Genomic DNA, 11,617 nt, shown 5'->3' with positions numbered 1-11,617 from the left:
TCGTCCAGCGGCCATATCTGCCTGGCTGCCACGGCTCGTTCTCGTCGTCGGCTATCTCCGCGCCTGCAGCCTCCGTGCCACGGTCATGGAGGACGCGTCGGCGCTGTCCTCCTTGCGCCTGCCCGGCGGACGCCTCGTCCGACGCGCCGTGGGACGCCTGGTGGCCGTCGCCGTCGGACGACGCCGACCTGTGCCGCGTGGTCCCGGCCAGCGCGTTGAGCATCGTCGGCACGGCGTGGCAGTGCTTTGCGATGTAGGTGACGACGAGCACCCCGGGCTTGGCCGGTCTGCGCTCCACCAGCATTGGGAGACACGCCGCTCAGAGCCGCCCGCCGCCCGCACGAGGCATCCCGGTGCCGGATCGGCGCGGACCGACGGTGGCGGGCACATCGGCGGCGCACGACGGGCGAACCGGCGGCAGCGGACAACAGGCGGATCCGTTACAGGCGGACCGACGGATCGCGGGAGGAAGATGGGGGCAGCAGAGGAGGAGGGGAGAGGGCAGGGGTTATGTCAGATGGAGGGCCTCTTTTATCGCCTTTGGCGACTTTTAGAGGGCTCGGGGCCGGGAGGGGAGGGGCGGTGCGTGTGTGCGTGGGGCGGGGTGGGGAAGAAGAGGCTCCAGGCAAAGAAGGAGTAGGGACATGGGGGAGGGTAGCATGGTCTTTTTTCCATAGCACTTTTAGGAGCTGACTAAAAGTTGACTAAAATTTTAGGAGGCTGGAACCAAACACGACTAAAAAAACTTTCTGAAACATGATGTACTACTTTGGACTGAACACAACACCAAGTTAGAGCAACATAAATAGGTTGTCATGGTGTCCTTGGCATGATTCTTTGACTCACCCTCCACGTTGACCTTGTAGTGAAGTTCCATGTTGTTTTTGCTAGGATCCGCAGCAGCTGTGTGGAACACAACCTCTACCCGTTCGAAAGCTGAAAACAGGAAAACCAGATATCAGAGGGTTGGCGTAGCAGAGGACCAAAGCTTGAGAATGCATTCGACTGTGTTAGAGTGAAGAACGAACGAATAACTCATCTGTAGTCAGCACCAAAGTATTCATCACCTTTGATAAGCTGATCTAGGTTGCAGACATCCACTGCGGCATAGACGGCACGGCCGTCACGGAGCGCATCGCCGAGGAGCTCCTCCATCTCGCCGGGGCCAAGCTCGACGGCGGGGGCGAGGTCGGTGACCCGCACGCGCCACTCGCCGGAGCGGAGCAGCGCGGCCACGAGGTGCCTCGCCATGAAGCCCCGGCCGCCGGTCACCGCGCACCACCGCCTCGCCTCCGGGCGGCCACCACTATCCTTAGCAGGCTGCGACCCCATTTATTTAGAGAAGCACAGCGTAGCTGTAGTATGCGAATGATGTGTCTCAGGTCCTAGAACATGTATTTATATAGCCAGGGAAGTGCATTAGATCAATTATTAAATTATATTAGGTGGACAATGCATAAGCAGATAGCGAGGTGTATTTTAGTGTTATTTACAAAATTGAAATTAAAACTTAAGGTTGAATGTTTCCATTGGTTATTTACTACTTTCTCTGTTCCAAATTGTAGATCATTTTACTTTTGTAAATTTATATATATAACTATGTACCTACAAAAGATAAAACAACCTATAATTTCAAACGAACGGAAAGAGTAAAATAATAAATGACTGCAGCACGAGCCTCACGGGAGTGCAACCGAACGGGACCCCCAAATTTTCAGGAGCCCATACATCAGGTGGAGCATCATTACTTCATCCGTGCATCCGTCCAGCGCTGTACATCACGCGGAGCATCATTACTTCTTCCGTCCACGGTCCATCCCTCCAGATAGAGAATCTGAGACGCCCATTCCATCAATAATCAATTGGCATCTAATCTATTATCTATGCACTGAGGCGAGGCCAACGCTGGCAATGCGGACGCAGTAGCGCCGCCGCTGCGAGTTGCCCGTTGCCGTCCGGCATGGCTGCACCGCTGCATCATCAAGTCTCCAGGTATATCTTATTGTGATATATATCATATATTTATAGTTCTATTTTTCAGGGAGGTAAGCCTCATTTTAGAGTACTAGTTTGGTACGGAGTCTCAATTTTTGCCGGCTCGGCCCTGAATGACTGTGGGTAACCATGAGTCTGTTCCTTGTATAACGTGGACTGAACTTAAATAAGCGCTAACTTGTATTAGCTGTAGGGTGTGCTATTGTTAGGCACATACACACAGATAACTGGAGTTGTTGACCTGTATCTCTTGTGTTGGTCTCCGCAGTTTCACATGTCACGAGTGCAAAATTCGCGGCGTTAGTAAGGTTAGACAAAGCACAGGTTCCCAGCACAGTCATAGCCATGTGATCGCGCAGTGTGTACCAGCTTTCAAGCCCACTAACGCCATAGTCTCGATGCCAGTCTGGTCTCTACTGCCGAACGATTATTCACGGGTTTGTTATGTCAGGATAAGGTATTATCTAAGTAATCAAAAGTGATCCAAAGCCGTTTAGCACATACGTATACTACCTCCGTCATGCCTACTCCACTGTCCTGCTTATCACAGTACTAATTAATTTTGAAAGTTGCAAGGAGAAGTTTATGTTGCAGACTTGCAGTAGTGTCCGATACCTGCCTAGCCTTGAATTAATGGCCACTTCATGGTTGATTCAGGTTACAATCCTGCATGTTGGAGGATCAGATAGGAGAAGAATAATACTTATTAGCATCTGTAGCGAGATCACAAGGATCTGATTGCATGATCGTCTTGATCGATGGCATGATGCATCTTGCCTCCTTGTTGGTGCTATGTACACGGCACACTAACGACCGCTTCTTCCAAAGGGTGAGCGGCAGTACTACACTTCAATTTCAGGTGGCCACTGTTTGATCGATGGCCGGCCAAGAGTGTTTGCCGTTGCTGGAACTTGGAGGCGGCCTTGCTATCTTGGACCTTCTCTGGAGTATGTGCATTCATTGGTTGTCCATGGCCGTGTCGCAGAGAAAGCGAAACTCAATGAACTGCAATGGCGGCGCTGTCATCTGTTTGAAAATTCTGAACACCAATACAGTGGTGGCCTCACGGCACATATGCAAGTCATCCACCATCATCAGGATTTGGTCCATTGTCCAGAGAAGAGTCCTCCAGGATGACTCCACCAATTGTTAGATCTATTCATCTATATGGAAGTGGTCAGTTCTTAATCAGCCCACAACACTCGGCCTGTACGTTCTTCCTAACTATCGTTCTTCAATAATGGTCGGACGTTTCTTCCAGTTAAACAATTGCGACAGTCAAAACTGTTGGCAAAGTGTAAGTTCTACTTTTGTTTGGATGCTGCTCTACGACAGATGTTATTGGACATCGCAAGACTACAGATGCACATTCAGTCCAACCATGGCGATTGGCGCTCTTTTTCTCCCAGTTTCTGCGTAATAAGATCGAGCATTTGCTGCAACTGCAAGGATGTACATCCAAATTCCAAAGGAAGTAGGCTAGGTGCTTACAGCATCTCCAGCGGTCTCCCTTTCCCCAATCCAACTACTATATTGGGAGAGTTGAAAAAAAAAATAGTACTCCAGCAGTCCCCCTTTAACTTTCTCTTTTCCCAATAATTATTGGGACAACCCAATAATTCACCTCAACCCTCCCTAAATAAAGGAGGAGGAGTTGGATTGGATATGATTATTGGAAGACTACAAAATCAACTTTCCCAATAACGGTGAAAGTGATCACTACTGGGGAAAACGCCATTACTACCGGTTGGAAACCTCCATTTAGTACCGCTTTCGCAACCGGTACTGATAGTTCGGTACTGAAGGGGTCCCCAACCGGTCCTAAAAGGTATTAAAAAATTAGAAAAATAAAATCCCCGGCCCCGCCACCCCCTCCTCCGCCGCCAGCCCCCGCCCCCGCCGCCGACCTCCGCCCACCTGCCCCGCCCCGCCTCCACCCGCCCTACCTCTGCCGCCCGCCGCCCCCGCCGCTCCCGCCAACGCCTCCACCGCCAGTCCCCGCCGCTCCTGCCTAAGGTGTTTTTGTCGCGCGTCCGTGGATGCGAATTGTAACCGCTCTTGGATCTCGGCCATCCGCCCGACTATAAATAGGGAGGCTTCCGCGTCCGGAGCCCCTAAGGCTCGGGTTGTAGATCCCATGGCTCGAGTTGTAGATCCGGTAGGTTTGAGGCTCTTGCTCTTTGCCCTAGGTGGATTGGGCCGCTCCTCATGATGCCAGAAGATCTCTCATAATAGGTGTTGCACCTGCTTCTCGCAGTCTCTTTCAGCATGCCCGGGTGCCACGATGCGAGAAGAACTCTTGTAACGTGGATCCACCGTGCAATGAGGGGCTGGATGAGAGGATGAGGGCACCGCCTCGGGAGGAAGGGGGAGCATGGCCTCTTTGTCCTCCATGCCACGCTCGTACCTTGGGCCGCCGATCGCCAGAGGTCCTTGTCTTGGCCTGCCTTGCGCATGGCCGCGGCAGCGGTGGAGATATGTAGGCATCAATGGGCACGTGCGGCCTCGAGCCAGTTCACCCAAGGATCTGAAGCGTGGTTCTCATACTCCCTCCTCATCTTTTCTTCCTGTGACGCCATCACAGCTTCAGCCGACCTAATTTCAAGCTTCGATGTGATGACCTCAAGTTCCTGTTCGCCTACACATCGCTCGGGGGCTTGAGGAATATGGGTACCCCACGGGTCCCCACCGACCAGGATACTGGCCGGACCGGACAAGTGGGTCAACCCGACCAGGACGTGGACATGAGATTACTTGGAGTACACGACAAGGCTGAGGACATGAGATTACTTGGAGTACATGACAAGGCAACTAGATAGTCCAAATCTGCCCGGATATCATGGGACGCGTATTGTAATCTGACTTAGATTACCTTCCATGTAACTACCAAGTAGATTCGATTCAAATACCTTCCATGTAACTCTTGGTCGTCAGCCTATATAAGGCGGCCAAGGGAGCCTCCCGAGGCAATCAGATCAATCTTGAGCAATACAATCCAACATACAGGACGTAGGGTATTACTCTTCGGAGGCTCGAACCTGTCTAAAACCCTTGTATCCCTTTGTGTTCTCGCGATTACCTTCGAGTTCTTGGTTTCGCAATCGCCTCCACCTACAAATCAACCACTTGGGTAACCCCCTGGTAGACTGCCGAACTTATAAATCCGTTAAGGAGAGGAAGAGACGGGAGGATAAAGCGGCCGGTAGCGAAGGATAAGGTGGCGGGGGAGTTTAGTACCCCGGGTGGAGCTCCCACCCGGTACTAAAGGTCCCCTTAGTACCGGGTGGAGCCTCCACCCGGTATTAAAGGGGGACCTTTAGTACCAGGTGGGAGCTCCACTCGATACTAAAGGGGGTCACACGGGGCTCCTCGGGGACTATCCGTTAGGCCTTACTAATGCTCACATTAGTACCGGGTCAAAATGCAACCGGTACTGAGCCTCGGGACGAAAGGCCATTTCTCTAGTAGTGGATATTGGGATATTCCTATTAACCAGTTATTGGGAAACATTTTTTAGGAGACTGCTGGAGATGCTCTTATGTTCGTGGGCACTTAATTTCTTCATTAATAGATTGGTTTTGGCGTAATGACCTTGAGATATTTTACTTTAACAGTGCTCCAAAGCTTAATATAAGAGTAAGTACATCTATCATACCTGAAGTTGCATCACTGTTTCACTTTAATCCACTAAGTTGCATACACTGCTCCCACCATATACTAAGTTGTTCGCTATGTGCTTATGCAGTCTACTGTACAGTTGCAAAACTGTTTCACTTTAATCCACTAAGTTGCATACACTGCTCTCACCATATACTAAGTTGTTCGCTATGTGCTTATGCAGTCTACTGTACACCAACGGTGCGTATTCCGCAGATGTTTCAGCTAATAAGGATATGGAAGTGTCTAAGCGCATGCTGAAACAGGGAAGGGGCTAATAAAAAAAATGGCATGTTGAGAGTGGGTTTTTGTTCTATACTTAAAGCTGTGTGGAGATGGAGATATACCTTAGCCCCACTGCACTCTTTTGATGCATTTCTACATGATTTTGACATGTGAACTTGTTTTGGTTTTTATGCCAAATGATGTAATATCAATATAGACATGGCTTATACATGGTACCTGAAGTACCATAGAACTATTAGAAACATACAAGGATCAATTTGGTTCATTTCACACATGAAGACAAATATAACATCCTTTATATTGTAGGTAGGATACTTAAGTACAAGCCTGATTGTTACCGGGTGATCCATACCCAAAATTACAATAATCATATTATATATGTGCCTACCTCAAGAGATTTGTAACTTTAAACACTAAAATTTTATTTGTGGAGACATCACACCTCTAACTTTCACTTATTATGTCATCCTGGAGAGCAATTTTACGTACGCAGCAAGAAACACATCATGTAGTCACCATGAATCCATCTTTCACAACCTAACAATGGAAGGTTAGAATTAATGGAAGGTTAGAATCAATAGAAGGTTAGAATTAGTTAGCTTGTCATACGTAATGTTCCGATATTGCACATATAACTATTGTAAGATTTGGGATATGATCAGTGCATATGTATATAGCTTAAAAATTATGCAACCCACCTATAAACATTCCATTTTTTCTTATTACATAGTTACTTTTCAAATTTTAGTATTATATTTCTTCAAATGAACTTTTTTAACCTGGTAGTGCTAAGGGTCCGTTCTTGTCCTCGTAGATTTGTATACCATTTTTTTGTTTAAATAGCGTTTCAAGTTGATGCATGTCAAACATGGTGGATATATGTCTTGATCACTAGCAAGAATGAAGAATTGAGAATGTACTACTTCGAAAATTTCAAGGACTTTGCAGGAAGAATTGAAAATTTTTTGGTCCTTTGCTCACGTAAGCATATCTTGGTACTCATTAGCTTATGCCTCTTTTAAGTCTATAGTAATATTTATATTGCTAAGAAAGAAATATCGAGCATGGTATTATAGCAAATTTAGCATGGTTAACTTTACTACAAGAATAATAGTATGATAGAATACAAAGGAAATTTATGCAAATTCATACCTTTTATTTCCTCTCTCTAGAAATATCTTTATTCTTTAACTGGATATATGATTCAACTGTTGCCTTTAGACCATCCTGACCATATGTTAGAAAAGTGGCTGAGCATTTCAATATAAAGGAGTTACACCAATATAAAAATGAAGTATGAAGGTAGTGGAAAAAGAGTTAAAGTTATAAACCATGATTGTCACGGTAGGTTTGTATCCCAGTTCTTCAATAGCTTTGTTACAACTAAATGTCCTATTGAGTGTCGTATATTTAATCCTTGCCGGTGTAAGAATATGAGGTTGGCACATTCCATAGTGGTAGAAAACCTTGTACCCCCACTCTACCAAATAGCTTATGGGCTTGATGATAAGCAAAGGTATTCTTATCTTGAATAGTCTACAAGAAACATCCAATATATTAGCAATAGAGTTTGCTTATATAATGCGTGCTCTTAACTATGAAAATATATACTCCAAAGAAACAAAATAAATTGAATGAATTATTTACTTATAAATAGATATGAAGAGAACAAATCACAATAGCCTCATCTCTACATTATACAAATAACATGTACTTTAGAGGAAGCGTTGGTTCCAAACGAAGAAGTGATGAATAAAAGGTAAATATCATCAAAATTTGTTCGAACGAATGTGCCACACAAAAAAAAATCATTGTATTTTTAGCAATGCATCAATATGCAAACAAAAAAACATGAATACTGTTCTAGATAATTACTGTTATAGAACCACCAAATTTTGCTAAAGAAACTGGCATCTATATTCTTATTCTGCAATAGAATAATTGCCACTAGAGGTTAACACTATAAATACTTCAAAGGTGCCGTAAAAATACAATGCATGAATTTGAATTCTGATGTAGTAAATATGGGTATCCAATAAGTAATTTTGGACTGAGTGTTGCACAATAAATTCTCCACATAGGAGTACAATAGCACCGCTATAAGGAACACTGTACATGCTAGGCAATCTAAAAATTACTACTCAACACCAAGGCATACAAGGGATTATATAGAGAAGGTGTTATAAAATGAGATGTAATAAACTGGATACTTTCTTTTCATGCATAGTGGAATAGCTTTTTCCAAACAGTAAAATAGGAGACTACTAAGGGATAAGACTAGATCTATTGAAAGGGCACCTTTTGTATCCAAGTTCTTCCTGAACCATATATAAAAAGTCCCACAGATTCATTGGCTCCATATTTGTTATAAAGTAGGCCTGACAATTTTGAATAGGTCATGATAGTTCATAGTAGAGATTACAGGTTTCCATTCAGCAGTAAGAACATACTTTCCCTCCACTTCGTTGTGCACCCTTCATAGTAGAAAGAGTCCTATCAGCACATATGTGACCATGGACCACATTTTCAACATACACAAGATCATCATAGTTCTTCCCGTCGCCAATAATAAACTACAACAGTAATATTATGTCGTTAGATCCATGTATATATAGAGATAAATAGTAAAACATTTATAGCTTGATAGGTATGCATGTCAATTTTTTAGTTGATTAGGCTTGATTTGGTATAAGGCGATGCCATAACTTTATAAGAATGCCTTTTATAGCTTCATAGCTAGGTATGTCAAATTTTTGAGTTAATTAGGCATGGTCAAATTGTACTAGCTAGGTGGTGTCATAACTTCATAACAATGTCATTTATAGCTTTATAGGCACATCAAATTTTGATTTAATTAGGCTTGCATTATTGGTATTGGCCAGCGACATAATATAACTCCATAACAGTGCCATTTATAGCTTGATAGCTATGTCGAGTTCACAAGCCTGGCTAGCTCAAGCCATTAACCTAAAGGACCAGCCAATTACACTTATTTGGAAATTGGGCCAATTTTCATCAGGATAAATAAGTTCTGCTTTTAGAGTAGATTCAAACAGGACCAGCCAGAATAACCTAAAGTCCAGTAAATAAAACTTGGAAGAAAACTACTACTCCCTCCAGAACGACTTATATTTTGGGACGGAGGGAGTAGAGTTTGAGTAATACTGCTATACTATTATACCACTTAAATAAATTACTTTTATTTCAGCATTTATGTGAAAGAGCTTTCCTGCACATTCCTTCAATGATGTGTACAGTATGTGTCACTAAAGATTTAATATGTCAAATAAAAATATGACAATGGGCGATCGATGTCACTTAGTATAACCATCATTTTTTAGTAGTTCCATAATATCGAACATAGCTTCTGCTTCCTTACGAGTGTTTGTCCATATTGATCTAGAGTTGGCAAAATCATGTCACCAGGACCAAAAATGCCGCCAGGACGTATGCAGCAAGTTAGAAGGTCATCAATGCCATTGGCCTTCATGACAAACTTCTCTGCTTCTGCCTTTGTTTGTGCATATGCATCAGGAAACTGCTAACAATAAGAAACATTTGGTTAGAAAACATGTTCACTATACTAGCTTTCAAATTTGTGTAGATGGATAAATATTCAAAAGAAAATAATATGAGCAACAAGCATGTCAAAAGCCTCTCCCTCAGTGGGTCTCTTTCTCATACTGTGAACCATTGCTAGAGGAATGAAAGAGATGCAGTGGATGTAATGTGAAACAGCAAGTGCCAGACCAATTGAGCAGTCAATATCTAAATTTCTAATATGCATAATTTTTTTCATTAGTATCATCGATCATGCAACCTTATCTGGGTATGGCAATGATTCATCTACGTTGAAAAGTCCATGAACTCCGTCAAACACAACAGCACTAGAACTGGTGTGTATAAGCCTTTTCACCTTACAGATCTTACATGCATCAATTACGCTCTTTGTACCTGTGCAGGTAGCATATGAAGCAAAAGCTAAAATTAGTAAATGTAACCCACTTTATAATAGTTCTATAAATGATTAAAAGAAACTCACTAATTATTTTAATTAGTTCTATCTGGTATAGAGTTCCTATTTGGTTGTTGTCCAGTTAGCTAGGTTCGAATAATTGAAGCTGAGTACACATTGATAAGGAAGGATACCAATTTATGTTTATACATAATATATGCCTTATTTGCTGTATATTCATATCTTTATGTGATAAACATATAATTAATGATATGGGCTTTAGTGAAGAGCATCATCACCTGCAAATAATAATCAACTTTGTGAAATATCATGTCGATCCTTTGGACTGAACGGAGTACCACATTATTGAAGCCAAAGATTACACATGGAAAACTAACTAGATACGGAATAGCTTGAAATATTATATATTTTATTTATGGTGCCCTTGGCATGATTCTTTTACTAACCCTCCACATTGACCTTGTAATGAAGTTGCAAGTTGTTCTTGCCGGGATCTGCAGCAGCTGTGTGGAATACAACATCTACCCCTTCAAAAGCTGAATAAAAACCGATTAGATATTGACCTTACGCAATTAAAAATATAGATATGCAAACTTCGTCGTGTTGCCCATCAAGAGAAATAGCATGGCACCGGACTGGGGTCGTGTTGTTGCTAGTTAGCCTGTTGAACAATTAATACTGTGTTTTGGTTCCAAGTCTATTCCACATATTAGCTTCTCTTTTGATGGGAAAACTGTGTGGGGGAAGATCTCCCGACAGCAAGTTTATAAAAGAAACCAGTAGAAAACAGGTACAAAAAGAGTTGGAGAGAACAACGAGCAGATGTTAGTTTCTTGGCAATGAGGCTTGCTCTGAATATTGATTTGGTTTAATCATACCATAGTTGCCCTTGCAATCTCTTCCTTTAATTTGTGAACACATGCTAGACCAATTAAATGGAATGACACTTGATGTTACTATGGCCAAGAACTGAATATAAATCTTGCATGCTAAGCATCACGTATCACCTTCTATAAGCTGGTCCAGGTTGCAGACATCCACCGAGGCATAGACGGCGCGGCCGTCACGGAGGGCATCGCCGAGGAGGCCCTCACTCTCGCCGGGGCCGAGCACGATGGTAGGGGCGAGGTCGGTGACCCGCACATTCCACTCGCCGGAACGGACCAGGGCCGCCACGAGGTGCCTCGCCATGAACCCCCGGCCGCCGGTCACCGCGCACCACCTCGCCTTGGCTGGGCGATCAACACTTCCATCACCATCTCGCTGCGACCCCATCTCGAGAGGTGCAGTGGCGGTGTTGCGTGCAGGGTATGGGTTGTCTGTGTTCCAGCGCTTAGCGCCCTGGCACGTTCATTTATAGCCAGGACCCTGATTATTCAGAATTATTTTCTCGCTCGTGCATTAACTGCTTGATCGCAATCGATCAGTCAAGCCGCAGGCCAGTACAGGAAAAATGGTTCAAGCTGCTGGTCAGAAGGTACCGATAGACATGTAGGATCACTAGATGAACAAGTCCATAGATCTAAATAGAGACATCCGAGAGCGAGGGAGAGAGAGAGAGTGAGAGGATCGCAACCATCGGGCTTTTGGTTGACGAGCTCGCTATGGTGGTGAAGACGGTGTTGACAACGACGGCGGCGGCGGCGGCAAGGTGGCTGCGGTGCTTCCCGCCGCTTTAGCGCTAGGGTTTACATCGGGCCTTAGGTGTGTCGGTGGGTCCGGTGGACGCGACAATCTTTGCAT

The 11,617-nt window shown here is 44.3% G+C and overlaps 1 protein-coding gene and 1 pseudogene across 1 annotated transcript; both read right to left on the bottom strand.

Moving 5' to 3' along the window:
- The window catches only part of LOC101773800, a 7,319-nt pseudogene extending 5,970 nt beyond the window's left edge, over positions 1-1,349 (bottom strand).
- Positions 1,350-6,163: 4,814 nt separating this feature from the next.
- Positions 6,164-11,189, bottom strand: LOC101778928 (3beta-hydroxysteroid-dehydrogenase/decarboxylase). The gene is made up of 9 exons (XM_004984017.2): positions 10,882-11,189; positions 10,321-10,410; positions 9,719-9,852; positions 9,278-9,436; positions 8,349-8,471; positions 8,197-8,276; positions 7,230-7,434; positions 7,051-7,125; positions 6,164-6,435 (listed from the first exon to the last, which is right to left on the bottom strand). Exons 1-8 carry the CDS (start codon positions 11,147-11,149, stop codon positions 7,054-7,056), a joined length of 1,131 nt encoding a protein of 376 aa, XP_004984074.1. The 5' UTR covers positions 11,150-11,189; the 3' UTR covers positions 6,164-6,435; positions 7,051-7,053.
- Positions 11,190-11,617: the final 428 nt, after the last annotated feature.

This window comes from Setaria italica, chromosome IX (genome assembly GCF_000263155.2).
Source record: "Setaria italica strain Yugu1 chromosome IX, Setaria_italica_v2.0, whole genome shotgun sequence".
In the NCBI taxonomy this organism is placed as follows: domain Eukaryota; kingdom Viridiplantae; phylum Streptophyta; class Magnoliopsida; order Poales; family Poaceae; genus Setaria; species Setaria italica.
This window is presented reverse-complemented; position numbering and strand designations above follow the sequence as displayed.